Source organism: Macaca fascicularis, chromosome 7 (assembly GCF_037993035.2).
Source record: "Macaca fascicularis isolate 582-1 chromosome 7, T2T-MFA8v1.1".
In the NCBI taxonomy this organism is placed as follows: Eukaryota; Metazoa; Chordata; class Mammalia; order Primates; family Cercopithecidae; genus Macaca; species Macaca fascicularis.
Window position 1 is genome coordinate 32,116,185 of NC_088381.1, and position 15,977 is coordinate 32,132,161.

General features: G+C 37.5%; 1 protein-coding gene across 2 annotated transcripts in view; it reads right to left on the minus strand.

Annotated features, from left to right (window-relative positions):
- PRTG (protogenin) overlaps positions 1–15,977 on the minus strand; it is a 123,778-nt gene that overhangs the window by 40,155 nt on the left and 67,646 nt on the right. For both annotated transcript variants that reach the window (XM_005559622.5, XM_073995856.1), the window contains 3 exons: positions 15,747–15,911; positions 13,571–13,876; positions 12,643–12,831 (listed from right to left, as the gene is read on the minus strand). In XM_005559622.5, the coding sequence (XP_005559679.3) occupies positions 12,643–12,831; positions 13,571–13,876; positions 15,747–15,911 (660 nt within the window). The remainder of the gene's footprint in view (positions 1–12,642; positions 12,832–13,570; positions 13,877–15,746; positions 15,912–15,977) is intronic.

Below are 15,977 nucleotides of genomic sequence, written 5' to 3' on the forward strand. Positions count from 1 at the left end.
AAAACCCCCTCTCGTTTAACTTAGATCTTTAAGGACCTCACACATCTAAAGATTCTTTACATTCACCAGAAACTTCCAGAGTGGTCTGAGGGCTGACATGCAGTATGATTAATGGACAGTATTGATTTAATTTTCTACAAGAGTTCTTCCTTCTCTGAAGAGATAGATGCTCTTTGCAATTCCCGTCAAGCATTTTACCATGCTTACAGACTCTTAAAAACAGGAGAATGAAAAGTTTACTGAAGCTTTTTCTTCATTTGTAGAAATACCATTTGAAAGTTTGGGCCTTCAAGACAATCAACAGCCTGTCTATACCTAGTTGCATCTTCCTGAGACCAAGAAAACTTTTATTTGAAGTTTTATTAGCACATATAAAAAGGAAACAAAACAAAAAGCAGTAAACTCAATTTAGTAGGTAAACCTCAAGATATAAATACAAAGTGCTTTAAAAACACTGACATTTTAAAAGAGATACATAAAGAGTCAGCAGAAAGCTATGAAGTATTAAATAGATCTGAGTATCGTTAAGTAATAAATTATGAAAATTTCTTCAAAGGTCTCCATTTGATGTCCCATTTGGAGCAGAGTTAAACCAATTTTTCTGGAGACAATGGGGAACTAATTTTGCTCTCATGTGTTTTTTATGTTTTAAATCTGAAGAAAAACTTAATTTCTTAACACATAAAGTGATAGGGATTCCACTCTCCCCCATCTGTTGATCATGCCCATTTCTTAAAAACAAACAAAAAAAAGTTTTCATTGTCTTGCTTTCCCCAAAAACAAACAAACAACTATCCAGATATTTCAAATGAGAATTTAAGGGAGCCAGCAGGAGGGGATATTCCCTGGGTGCAAGAGAAACAGAGAAGGACACCATGCCCAGGGTATCCTTGACTCCAACTCTTCCAATATCAGAGCACAAACTTAACTGACATCAGACCCCCTAAACTGGAAGTGCCTCCCAACTGGTATTTCACCTTATAAACTGATTAAAACAACAACAGCAGCAACACAGCCACATGAAATAATGGAACTTCCTCATATCCTGCTTATTTTCTCCATCTCCACAGGGGCCTTACTTTATTTAGGGTTCTTTTCAGTCAGGCATGTGGAGTGAGGCTCCACAAGTACTGTAAATCTTTACCCAGTGCCAAAGGTCAAAGGGTTATCTGTGCTATGTAGTTTCAGGGTAGACGATTTTCTTTACTCTTTCTTTCTTTTCTTTTTTAAGCAAGAAGACAAAATGCATGCATATGAATCACAGCAAGCTAATTTAGGTACTAAAAAAAGTTACTCTTCTCCACATGAACTGCTTTCTCAAGAAAACCACTAAATATCAACTTTTCAGTCATTCTACAAAGAGAAACCAGATGCAACTGAGCCCCCTCCCTACCACCACTGTCTGCTAGAAAACTTGCCACACAGCTGCTAAAGCAGTAAAACAACTTCAAACCTACAAAAGTGATGACCATTTAGGCAAATGCATCAGTTTTATTCTTGGAAGAAAAAGAAACCTTGCTTAATGCTCAAAAAAAGAAAAAAGAGGAGTAGCTGTGTATCATTTTGTTCACATTTTTCACCTCAGTAACAAGATAGATGTTTTTCACAGAGCTCTCCATGTTTTAGAGCATTTCAAAAGGTGATGACTATTCAAGGCTAAGGATATAAAGCTCCAGGAAAAAACATCAAAATTCTTTGCCCAATTATTTGTGTTTGAAATTTTTTGGAAAGTTGAACTTTCTTAAAGATGGTGAAAAAAATGTTTAAGTATAGGCATATATTGCTGTCTTTCTTCTTTCTCCAAAATGACTTAAGTATGAACTAAAATGATCTGTAACATCCCATAGGGTGGCATTAATACAACTCTGATACAATGCTATATACAGCACGCAAGTAAAAGGTATTTCTTCTCTCCGGCAGCACTGTTATTTTAATATTGTTTGCAATCCTCCGAATTTAAGAGGCAGAAATGCAAATTATGATAGTTTGAGCTACTGCATTCAACTGGGTTACAAAAAGAAGTTTAAAAAAGGTTTTCAAATATTGAAGAAAGCAAAATATCTTCCGTAACTTGCTAGGAGATTCCATTTGGAATGTCATCTATATTTCTCCCATAATATGGCAGCCTGATCTCTTTTGCTTCTTTCTTATTAAAAATTCCTCTATCTTTTGTGGCAAGTAAGAGAGACTGATAGATGTTTAGAATTGCACCAAACTAAGAACAAATATAAGTATGACCTCACCTATACTGAAAAATTTCAGTTTCTGAAAGTCTTTGAAGATTTTTTTTTTAAAGGGACTCCACTGAAAGATGTATCTCAGAAAATTCAGAAAGTTTGAAGTTTCACATAGTAAGAGAAATTTCAGTGAGATCTGCTGCATGTGCCTCTGTTTCCTAAAAGTGACTTAACCTCCTTTGTTTTACAATTATGCTGACTAGTTTCTTCTGCTGAAGTCTGATAATTTCTTTCAAAGTAGCTAAGCCAGAGAGACGCTGGTCCCTTAGGGCAGAGTACACAGCCTTAACTTCCAACTGCACAACGCTAATTCGCCATCTCAGTTCTTCTGAAATCTAAACCCGTATATTAAGCTGCTATAGACATCTCCACTGGGACACCAACCTTTCCAACCCAATATGATAAAAAGTGAACTCAGTATCTCCTACTTCCCCAATCCTGGTCTTACTTCTGAAAGCCCTACTACAGAGTAAAAGTACCATCCCTCAGAACACTTGAGCATCATTCTAATTTCTTCCTCTCCTTAATCATATTTACAGATAACAGTTATCGAGCACTTATTATGTATCAACCCGCTGTCCTGTGGGTTCCACATTCAACAATTCTGAGCAATCTAAATGTCGAGGGGAAACTGAGGTTCATGGAGGTGAAGTGACTTGAGCAAGATCACACTTTTAGGGTTGGAGAGCTGGGATCAAACCTTGGTCATCTGATCTCAAAATCCTCAGTCTTCTAATTTAATTTAAAAATTAACATATACTGAAATATATTTTTTGTTGTTGTATGGTCCTATTTAACACATGTATAGCTTTGTGCAACCACCACTACAACCAGAAAAAGAACAATTTCATCACATCCAGGAGCTCCCAATGCTGCCTTCGTGTAGTCAAGTCTTGCCCCCATCTCTAATCATGGCAATCACTGATCTGTTTTCCATCCATACAGTTTTCACTTTTCTTTTTTTTGGTGGGGGGACAAAGTTTCGCTCTTGTTGCCCAGGCTGGAATACAGTGGCGCAATCTCAGCTCACTGCAACCTCTGCCTCCCGGGTTCAAGTGATTCTCCTGCCTCAACCTCCCAAGCAGCTGGGATTACAGGTGCCAGCCACTACGTCCGGCTAATTTTTGTATTTTTAGTAGAGACAGCGTTTCACCATGTTGGTCAGACTGGTTTTGAACTCCTGACCTCAGGTGATCCACCCACCTCGGCCTCCCAAAGTGCTGGGATTACAGGTGTGAGCCACGACGCCTGGCCCCAGTTTTCACTTTTCAAGAGTGTCATACCAATGAAGTCATAAAGAATGTAACCTTTTAAGACTGGCCTCTTTCACTCAGCATACTGACATTGATATTCATCAATGAACTCTTGCAAGCAGCAATATAGTTTGCTGCTTTTTACTGCTGAGGAGTATTCCAACTGTACAGATGTACTGCAGTTTATCTGCTCACCTGATGAAGGACATTTAGGTTGTTTTCAGGTTTTGGCAACTGTGAATAAAGCTAAACATTTGTGTAGAGTTTTTTTGTTGTTTGTTTGGTTTTTCTTTGGCGGGGGTGAGAGGTGTTTTTGTTTTTGTTTTTTGAGACGGAGTTCCGCTCTTGTTGCCCAGGCTGGAGTGCAATGGCGCGATCTCGGCTCACTGCAACCTCCACCTCCCGGGTTCAAGTGATTCTCCTGCCCTGGCCTTCCGGATAGCTGGGATTATAGGCGTCTGCCACAATGCCCAGCTAATTTTTGTTATTTTTTAGTAGAGACGGGGTTTCACCATGTTAGCCAGGCTGGTCTTGAACTCCTGACCTCAGGTGATCCACCCACCTCGACCTCCCAAACTGCTGGGATTACAGGCGTGAGCCACTGCACCTGGCCAAGATGAATAAACTGTAATATAAAAATTTATAAAACAAGATACGGTAATTAAATTGGTACAGATAACAACCTTATGTTTTTAAACTAAGCAGCTTTATATATTTACATATACATATGTAAAGTTCTAAACTAAATTCAGAAATAATGTTGTGTTTTTTTTTTTGACACAGGGTCTCACAGGCCCTGCCTCCCTTGGCTGGAGTGCAGTGATGCAAACGGCTCACTGCTACCTCAACCTCCTGGACTCAAGAGATTCTCCCACCTCAGCCTCCTGTAGCTGGGATCATAGGCATGTACCACTATGCCCAGCTAACTTTTTGATTTTTTGTAGAGATAGAGTTTCACCATCTTGCCCAGGCTGGTCTCAAAATCCTTGATTCAGACAATTCTCCTACCTCAGCCTCTCAAAGTGCTGGGATTATAAGTGTGAGCCACTGCACCTGGCAGAAATTTTGCATTTCTAACTGACACTATCTCCTAGACAATGTCTTCATGAGGAGTTAGCTGAAGTATCACAGAAGTTAAAACTGCATGTTGGGAGGATGCTTTCAATTTTGCAATTAATTTAGTGGTAACTGAAGCTTGTTATCAGAAATTTCTAAATTTAGTTCATCCTCTGATTTTCAAGAGCAAGGAGCTACTATGTCACAACCCGCCTAGCAAGAGAACCACCAAGAAAGTATAGGAGCTTCTTCATCTTAGACCTACTGGGTTCGATAAAACACTGTACTTACACTGCTATAGAGGGCTTTGAAAACCGTACAGTAGTATTAAGAGTACATTGAGGCCAGGTGCGGTGACTCACACCCATAATCCTAGCAATTGGGAGGCTGAGGCGCGCAGATTGCCAGAGCTCAGGAGTTCAAGACCAGCCTGGGCAACATGGTGAAACCCTGTCTCTACCAAAAATACAAAAAATTAACCAGGTGTGCTGGCAGGCGCCTATAATCCCAGCTATTTGGGAGGCTGAGGAACAAGAATCATTTGAACCCCATGAGATGGAGGTTATACCCCCTGAGGTGGAAGAGATGGCGCCACTGGACTCCAGCCTGCACGACCGAGCAAGACACTGCCTGCCAAGAAAACAACAAAAAAAGTACACATTGAAAAGCTCAATGACAGTAGCTGAATGGGTTAGAAAATATTCTCTTCTTGAATTACTACTAAACACTCCTGGCTTTACCCTGTGGATTCAAATAACAGTTTATGTTATGGATTTATGGACTCCACGGCTATATTTATTTTCTTGTTCATCTAAAACCACAAAACCTAATTAATTTAGCAGAATCACAGTTGCCTAAAATGAGATGCACCAAATCAAGAATAATTAGGTTTTTTTCTGGGAACAGAACATGTTGTTAGATTTGTGACTGGATGCCTCCTGAGAGCTAACTCACATAAAAGGATGGAGAAATTAAAACACTTTAACACAGTTTCAGAACTGGCTTAACAAGAAAGGCATAAACCTAATGTCGAAATCCCTTACCCTTACGTGTTAAAACAATAGGTAGAGGGGAGGCCTGAAATTCAGCATTTCAATAAACTCCCAGATTATGCTGCTGGTCCTGGGACTGCACTTTGAGAAGCAAGAACTACACACAGTCTAAATCTAGAACTTCCAAATTCTAGTAATGTGGCCTGGTGCCCTTGATATACCAGTCAGCTAAAAAGGTTTTGTTTTGTTTTTTTAATTTTTCAGTGGTTAAAAAATTTTTTCTTTTTCTTTTATTATTATTATTATTATTATTTGAGACAAAGTCTTGCTCTGTCACCCAGGCTGGAGTGCAGTGGCGGAATCTTGGTTCACTGCAACCTCTGGCTTCCAGGTTGAAGCGATTCTCCTGCTTCAGTCTCCTGAGTAGCTGGGATTATAGGCATGCACCACCACCCCTGGCTAATTTTTGTATTTTTAGTAGAGACAGGGTTATGCCATGTTGGCCAGTCTTGAACTCCTGACTTCAAGTGATCCACCCACATTGGCCTCCCAGAGTGCTGGGATTATAGACATGAGATTGTATTTCACTGTTCCCAGCCTGAACAAAATTTTTTAAAGAATACTATTTTGTGACAAGTCAAAATTATACGAAATTCATACTTCAGTGTCCACAAATGAAGTTTTATTGGAGCATAACCACACACATGCATTTATGTGTTTTTCAAGGCTGCTTCTGTGCTGCAGTAGCAGAGCTGAATACTTGTGAAAGAGACTACATGGTCCACTGTATCAGTCTTGCTCAGGCTGTCATAACAAAATGCACAGACTGAGTGGTTTAAACAACTGAAATTTTTTTTCTCTCAGTTCTAGAGGCTGGGAAGTCCAACATCACACTCTGGCAGGATTCAGTTTCTGGTGAGGGCTTTCTTCCTGGCTCGCAGGTGACTGGGCTTTTGCTACATCTTCACATGGTAGAGAGCATGCTCTGGCATCTCTTCTTCTTTTTATAAGGGCATCAGCCTTACTGGATTAGAACCTCACTCTTATGACCTCATTTAACCTTCATCATCTATCTTTTCACAGGCTCTATATTCAACCAGAGTCACATTTAGGGTGAAGGCTTTAACATATACATTTTGGGAAGACACAAACATTGGGTCCATAACACCCATAAAGCCTAAAATATTTACAGTCTGTCCCATTACAGAAAAAGTTTGCTTACTCCTGGTCTAGATCTTCACTTCTCAAAGTGGGCAGAAATGCAAGAATTTCAGGCCGCACCCAAATCTACTGAATATTAGAATCTGTGTTTTAACAAGATCTGTGGGTAATCCATATACATTTTAAAGCTCAAGATGCATTAGCTTTCAAATCTAGTGATCATGGTAAATTACTTCAAAAAATATTTTTAAAACATACAGACACAATTTTTAAAATACAGGCTCAATTTTTAAATACATTGCTCTCCTGGGAGGATAATAATTTTAACAACAAAAACAACTAACATGTGTTGAGAACTTATAATGCAATTTTCCCAGGCACTATGCTAACTTTTATATGCATTATTTCATTTAATCTCCCTAACATTCTAAAATCAATATCATTATCCCTACCTAAAAGATTAGGTGAACAGCTAGGATTTAATTTGTTAATAAGTTGTGAAATTTGAAGTCAAATCCAGGCAACAGACAAGGAACTTATTTGACTGATGTTTTTCTTTTACTGTCAGTGTCATGTGATTTCTATAATAAAACATTGTAAATGATGTACTATGGGAATGACAGACACCATTTAGAGTCACAAGAGGTTTCCCAGAAGATTTGAGACTTAAAATCTGGGCAATACTTTCCAAATGTAAGCAGGAGATATACCTCTAATTCATCCAGAGAACACCCAAAGTATTTTACAATGGCAGGTGACCTTTCATTTAACACAAATAATTTACGAACAAAAATAACCAGATAATGCACTGTAATTCTTATATAGCTCTTATAGTTTCATCAATCTGTAAACACTTTATTTTTAATTAGAGGTAGCTGCAAACTGGCAAATGAAAAATCTTTTCTTTTTTACTATCTTAATATAATAGTATTTTTAGTACTTTTTTTTAGAAGCAAATACTTCATTTCTTTTAAGTATTGGTTTCTGAATTTTTCAAATATTAAGTTCTAAAATTTGAGTTGAGTATCAATCATATTTGATACTTTAAGATACTGCAGAGAATGAAATATTCAAAAATTTCTGCTTTATTGGCAAATTAAGAAAAAAGTCTATGTTGAAGTTTCAACATATTTTGGCATAATAGTATGTTAAACACAACAAAAGAAAGGGTAACTTAAAAATATTTCATAGTGAAGAAAGTGAAATACAATAGTTTTTAAATGTTCTCTTTTGTTATAATTTGTACTCACACTTTTGTCAAGTTAGTTTTCTAGTCTACAAGGCAGGTAGTTTCCAAAAGTATTCCTTTAAAGAAGTTTACTGAGTTCAGTTAAATAAATTTATTTTGTGACTGTTTGACAGAATGAGTAAGGCTGGGCGTGGTAGCTCACGCCTACAATCCCGGCACTTTGGGAGGCTGAGGTAGGTGGATGGCTTGAGCCCAGGAGTTCAAGACCAGCCTGGGCAACAGTACGAAACCCCGTCTCTACCAAAAATACCAAAAATTAGCCCGGCGTGGTGGCGCACACTTATGGTCCCAGCCATTCAGGACCCAGCTGAGGTGGCAGGATTGCCTGAGCCTGGGAGGTGGAGGTTGCATTAAGCCGAGATGGCACCACTGCACTTCAGGCTGGCTGACAAGTGAGACTATGCCTCAAATAAATAAATAAAATGCTGTAGTGTATAGTTTATTATTTTAATTATTCATTTATAATTGGTGTGAAATCTCATGCTCACACTAATCATGCTTACTGTAAAATTAAATAAAATAATGAACAAGCTCAAGTTCTTTGGCAAAATAAAAGCTAAAGATGATCTAACACCAGTGTCCTAAATGTTAATTTAACAACAGTACTACCTAAAAATCTGCCCCCTTTCATTCCTTCATATAAAGACTTAATTTTTCAGGACAGTTGACAGCTTGTGAAAACAGTTCCTTTGTAATTATAAGCTAACTTCAGAATTTAAAGCCAATTTCTGAAATAAACAGATGAAAAAAGAGGAACAAATTATTTCAATCAATTATCAGGGAACACAAGTATGTTAGTAATGCTGCTTCAGTTTATTGTGTGATGAATATAACAAGTATTTAAAAATCCTACTTATGACAGAGCTAAACATTGAAAGTGCCTGGGGAAAAAAAATCTAAGTGAAATTAATCACCACAAAGATACAAAGTCTCAAACCACCACTTACAACAAATCACACAAATGTATTAAATCCCAAGTCTAATGCTTTTTTCCAACCCCACAAAGTAAACCAGTTCTAATTAAAATCAAACTACATTTTAAGTCATCAAAATCAGACAAGCTAACATCAAAGTATTTCCATCACTCTGCCAATATTTATATTATACTATGAAAGACGCAATAATCCTTTTAGCTACTTTAAAAAAACTCTACATCTAGGGAACTGAGCTTTGAGGTTTTAGAGTAAAAAGTTCTAAAATAACTTTCATTGCTAAGTATAATTAAATTTAGTTCACTAGAAATTTGTGCCGATATTGGAAAAATCACTCAATTAAATGTCTTTTGTTTAATATTTCGTTTTAAGCAGAGATTACATCTGTCACACCTTTTTATGTAGTACTACAATGTCTCAGAAAAATATTTGAAAATGCTTGTTAAATGAATTGAAATATATAAGTTCATTCATCTTTTTCTTTCTTCCAGAAACAAAGAACTGTGTTTATTACCAAGGAGAGTATGTCCCTATAATATACTTTTTAAACTGAAAACTTAATTATCACAAGTAAAAATAAAAAGATGTGTATAAAGGCATCAGAAAGGGGATTAGTATGAAAATGAAATTTTGAGACACTAGTTTGTTACTCAAATTGACATTGAATCAGCAAAAAGAAGCATTTAAATTTCATTTCCAGGCCTACTTAGCAAATCTAGCTCCAGTTAGAGTATCTTTAATGTGCAAAAGCTCAGTGAAAGCAAGTATTCACCATGCAAGACACAGATAGGATTCCCTTAACCTAATGCCCCCCAGACACATCACTCTCTGTTAAACAGGCAGCTACCGCCAGATGCTCTCACTAAAAATGGTCACAGATGGTCAGTTGTCCAGTTAACAGAACATACTCCCCTCCCAATATTCAAAAGAAAGAAGGAAAGGATAGCTGCTAACACTTGCCTGCTTAGTGAGTTAAAAGTATTTGACTGCTCTAAGTTTGGCAAGGCCCCAGCACTGACTTTCTAGGAAAGTAAGACTAGACCATAGGGGTCTCAAGATGAAAAGGCACCTTAAAGGTGATCCAGTCAACAGCTGCACAATGCTTGAATACACAACTGCATCTCTGCCAGTCAGCCATTCCAGCCTTGACTTGGTAGCTCTAGGGGTGCGGAACCTGCTGTCTAACAAGAAAGTCTCTACAGCTGCGAGAGGTCTCTGTTACCCTGAACTGCAATCAGTCCAACCACTCAATCTAATTCCACAGTCAGGAAACAGGCAGCTATTTTAATAGACATAGTATACTGACAAAATAATTTCCCAGTTGATGCATCAGAAGTGATTTTAAATGGATTCGCCTCAAATAGCATACACAGTGGATTTCACAACATAAAAACAAGGGCAGTAATATATGATTTAATTTTAAAACATAAGAGAAAATAAAAGTTTTGAAAGTTGACCATAGTTCAGAGATGATTTAAAAAGTTCAACAAAGATCAATGGGTCTTCCTCATTATAAATACATAAATACATACATGCGTTGTATGTGTGTATATATATGTATGTATGTAGCTGTAGAAAATTTTGAAGAATGGCCAAAGTTTTAATAAAATGTCTCTCTAAACTTTTCACAACCCAATTTTTTTTCTAGTAAATTAGTCACCTATTGAGAATAAGCTCCCTGTGATGTATAAGAAGAGCGTGCTAAGAATGTATTTTTTTGTATCTTCTATATATTCATATTTTCTTTAACAGAAAATGAGAAGTAGTAAGCTTGATCTATGATTCTTCATCAACAATTGTCCCAAATCATGTTTCTTATGTAATAACTAAGCAAAATTTTCTTGAATCAATAATCTGCAGGGAAAGGGACAGAACACTGAGAAGCCACAACTAGGAATAAATGTTGCTGGCTTCAGTGGCAGTAGGTTGGGCTAATGTCATCTCAGTATCAATGGCTTAAGGAAGGTGGAACATAAGTAACTTCTCCTCATCATTTATAAAACTGTGTGACAGGCTGGACATGGTGGCTCACGCCTGTAATCCCAACATTTTGGGAGGCTGAGGTGGGTGGATCACCTGAGGTTGGGAGTTCAAGACCGGCCTGACCAACATGGAGAAATCCCGTCTCTACTAAAAATACAAAATTAGCTGGGCATGATGGTACGTGCCTGTAATCCCAGCTACTTGGGAGGCTGAGGCAGGAGAATCGCTTGAACCTGAAAGTAGAGGTTGTGGTGAGCTGGTATCGTGCCATTGCACTTCAGCCTGGGCAACAAGAGTGAAACTCCGTCACACACACACACACACACACACACACACACACACACACACAGGAAAGAAAAAAAAAGAAAAGAAAAAACTGCGTGACAGAGATCAATAGTGAAACTTATTTAACCAAATGCAGATTAAATTAAAAACCAACATAATGAGATTATAAGCAAAATACCATCTGGAAAACTGCATAGAACCACAGGATGAAGTTCTGTGTCCCTGCATCTGAAAACAGTCTCCCACCACTGCTTCTTACTGTGCAGAGACTCAAATCCAACGCTGCTTTCACAGCCTGTGCTACCGTGAGGCCAGGGAAGGACATGGAGAAGCCCACGGTTGGACTGCTGAGCCTACCTCCCCTCCCCTTCACAGGGCAGTCTGTGAAAGGAAAAGCCACAGTGCTTTGTAAAATCCTAGTATGTCCAGAAGGTGTAACAATTCAGTAGGTATTTAGCAGGTTGGTCATCATAATTAAAGGGACTGCTTTGTACTTAAGGGTAAAAATCTACTTATGAGCAACAAATAGCTAAGTGTACACTTTATATCTTGATGAGTTTTTATCAGTTTATATCCTTTTTTTTTTTTTTTTTTTTTTGAGACAGAGTCTCGCACTGTCACCCAGGCTGGAGTGTAGTGGCGTGCTCTTGGCTCATTTCAAGCTCTGCCCAGGTTCAAGCTATTCTGCCCCAGCCTCCCAAGTAGCTGGAATTACAGGCGCGTGCCACCATGCTCAGCTAATTCTTGTATTTTTTTAGTAGAGACGGGGTTTCACCATGTTGGCCAGGCTGGTCTTGAACTCCCGACCTCAAGAGATCCACCCATACTGGCCTCCCAGAGTGCTGGGATTACACGCATGAGCCACCATGCCCGGCCCATGTATTCATTTTGGATATACATTACTTTCTACTAAACATGCTTACATCATGAAATTCCTTTCACTCTACAAAGATAGGAAGACTAGGGAATAAAATTGTGTCTTGGGGAACACTGATGAACTCAATCACAAAGTTAAGTGCTTTTTCCCAGTGTTCCTGGGTTACAGCTATATAAATATTCAGTTATTTTATACCTAATTCATAATTATATAGCAATTATATAGCACTCTCAGGCACATTTTAATTGAAACTTAACCACTGAATATTATTTGGTGATATCCCTGTTCTAATTCCTATTCTACATCCACCACACACTCACAATAATTGATCAGGAACTCAATCTACCAGAAGTGAACTCCACAAAGAAAAGCAGATTTGCAGAGCTGGACAAAGATAGAAAGATACAATGGCTGCCTGATATTTTGCCACTGGACTCACAATGGTAAGTCAAAGACCAATCACTGGCTTCGGCAGTAGCATATACACACTGACATAGTAAAATCAATTCTTTTCTTTGTACCGTTAAGTCAGTTCTCCTGCTTTCTATCCAATAACTTTTTTCCCAGTTGGTCAGAGAGGAAGGAAAAAGGGAAAAGCACAGTACAAACTCACTCACCTAAGCCACTGAGAGTATAGAGTAGGTCCTTGGTATCCAAGAAAATGGGCCCATTCTCCTGCTGCCCTTCTTCCTTGTAGTACAGCTTGTAGCCCTGAATAGCAGCCGTGTCCTCTACATCTTGCTGCCACCTCACAGAAATGGTGGTACAGTTCAGAGGCTCCAAATGCAACTCTGGAGACTTAGGGGCTAGTAAAATTCATCAGAAAATGTATGTATAAACAACCCAACATCCACATAAAGACACAGAATAGGGTAGTTCTCTCAGTTTTAAGCAAACAGTTACCAAAAGGGTCAATCCAATAATTATACCGTAACCTAACTTTCCAAATTTCACAATAATATTAAACTTTGAGATCAAAATTTAAAATATATAAAATACTATCTTAAAAAGACCAAGATATCTAAATAATGATATCTACATATTTAATTTTTTTTCAAAGGGGCAATAAATACTTTCTAATTTTGGCCATTCATTACTCCTCTGTGATATAGAGAACAGGCACTCTTGTCAGTCAATTAACAAGAAAACCAGTCATGTTACATTCCACATTAGTAAAACAGAAGAGTGTAGAATTCTGCAGTCCTATAGTCTTCCTATTGAACTAAGGATTTTAAAAATATATGGCAATAATATTAATTAGGCTTCTACGAATATCTTACTTTGGAAACTGAGTTTGATTTGTATTGATCTGTTCACGAGAGATTTGCTAACAGCACAACCAAAAAGTTTACACACAAATAAACTCTATGCAAAAGCAACCACTTAATAAAAAGTTTAATTTTGTTCAATTAAGTCCATCACCTACGGAATATTTTTATTTATAAAACAAAATTTAAAAAATATAAACATAATTTCGAGAAGAAAAACTTGATTCAAAAGTAAAAATACTGTATTATCTTTTCTCAACAGTCTTCAGAAATTCACCTTTCACGCTTGTAGCTTTGGGCGTCCTATGTGACGTCCATACTGATGACTCTCCCAGCCCCACTCTGGTGGCGGCAGTAATCCGAACCAGGTAGACACTGTCAGGTTTCAGACCTTCCAAAAGGTACTCATGCGTGGTCCCCGGGAGCTCCAGAACTTGGATGGAGTTCTCAGTGCTTAGGCGGAAAGACAAGCGATACAGCACCACTTGGCCCCGCCGATATTTGGCAGGGATTGGCAGCCAGGAGATGAGAATATCAGTGGGACTTCGACTTGTCAAACTAATTTCAGGAGGTCTCAGGGGAACTAAGCCATAGAAGAAAACAGGTTGTTTGTGAATATTTAGAATTGAATTGCCACTTAGCACACCAGTAACTGCATTCTCTTAATTAGCGACATATCATAGAGAAGAGACACTTCCAGCCCCAGCAGAGGTTTTCAGTGAAACAGAGAATAAACCAGAAAAAAGAAGAAAAAATAACGAGGGAGGGTTAAGTGTGTGGAACAAAGAAGATAAGATATTCTTCACTGTGATTGCAACTGTTTTGTTGCTGTTTGGGACGAGTATGAGAATGTTTGATATTCATACAAAATACGAGAATACTTCTCAAATAATTCCACCAAAGGGGCTTTGAAACAAGGGAGAGTGAATTATACAAGGGTGGGGAAGCCTAGGATTCTACAGTTATAACCGAGCAAATCATATTTTGAAGTGTAAGAGTTGCATCTTAAAAATTAATGTGAATTTTGTATTCCTAATTACAACATATGTTGTTTAATATAAAAACAGTTTTTCCTCCAAACATTTTAATAAAACTGGCATTTCAGGAAAATGAGTCAAATACAGTGACAGGTGGTCTAATACTAAGAGTTCAGATGGGTTCTAGAGTTAGCTTCTCTGTGTCTGAATCCTTGTTCTACCATGTATGACTCTGTGATCTTGGTCAAATTAACTTCTCTGTATCTAGGTTTCTTCAGACACAAAATGAAGAGAATAATAATAGCTCCTTTTACAGTGTTTCCCTGCTATACTAAGACTCACTTTCTTCAAGGATATAGAGGGAGAACAGACCTCACAAACCAAAAAAAAAAAAAGGTCTATCTTTATTAGCCTGCTTTTCACCTTAGACATGCATAACAGAGGTTAACAGTAACCAGGTAACTAGAGATGTCATATACTGCAGCTCGCTCTAAAGTGGAATAGGCTTTTAAATGAAAACTAAAATTTGGATTCAGTATCCACACGAGTGAACCTTTTTTCATTTAGTCTAAGTCTGATTTTATAAACACCCAAATAAGTGGCATTATAAAGATATAATAAGAGATCTGGGACTAAATGAACAAAAAGGAGATTTGGGGATTATTTATACAAAAACATTTTAAAAACTAAGAGCAGATCATTGCTCGAGAATAAAACATTTGCTAAGGGAGAACAGTATGATTAAGCATATATTAAATAATTCCCTTTCACAGTGCAGGGTACTAAAAAAGGTCTTCTAGAGACTCTGGAAAGACAGATCCCTCCTTTTACAACATGATATAAAGACTGAGAGGAGGAGAATCAGTTCTCTAGGGCTATCTTAATGGATGAAATTTCCCACCATTATAAGAATAATATGAAGGTCTGGTGTTCCCTAAAAGAACCACAACTCAATTTTCAACCCATGGTTAGGAAACAAGTTGAACAAGTAACATTCTCCCCCTTAAGGAGTATAAGCATATTGTATTTAATCAATAGGTACTAAGTGCTAAGAATTTTTTGACAGGTGATAAGTTGTATAAAGTCCAAGTTTTAGAAGTCCAGTACCTTTGGCCCTCAGTCACTACATACACTCAATATGTAACAGTCATTACAGTTATTCATGCCTAGACAAACCTTACATTTTGTTCTATTCAGTACAAAAAAGTTTGCAACATATTTACAATTTAAACTAGGAACCTTTGAAGAAATATAATGGGAATATAAGAATTTTATTATTGAATTTTTATTCTGAAAGTGCTCTTTATCCTTACCATGCTACTGGCAAAAAGCAAGAATGAGATTTTGAATGGCAAATTTAACACACCTGTTTTTTAACCAAAAAGAATATATTTTCTTTAAAACACATTTATTCACTGAAATTGACAAAACATACGAACATTCATAACGAAATGATCTAGAATCATGCTTTCTTACCGTCCTCTAGAGTATTCTGTGTCACGTGGTCCGACATCTGGCTGGCTCCCATTGGCATATATGCTACAATGTAGAAAGTATAGTTGCTGGCAGGCTCTAAGTCATCAATAATATAATGAGTTGTGTCATTTCCGATGACTACTTGATACTCTTCATTATTTAAACCTAAATTAAAGAATCCATGTTTTAAAATGACAGATATTCAAAATAAAATAAACAAGACCATTTGCC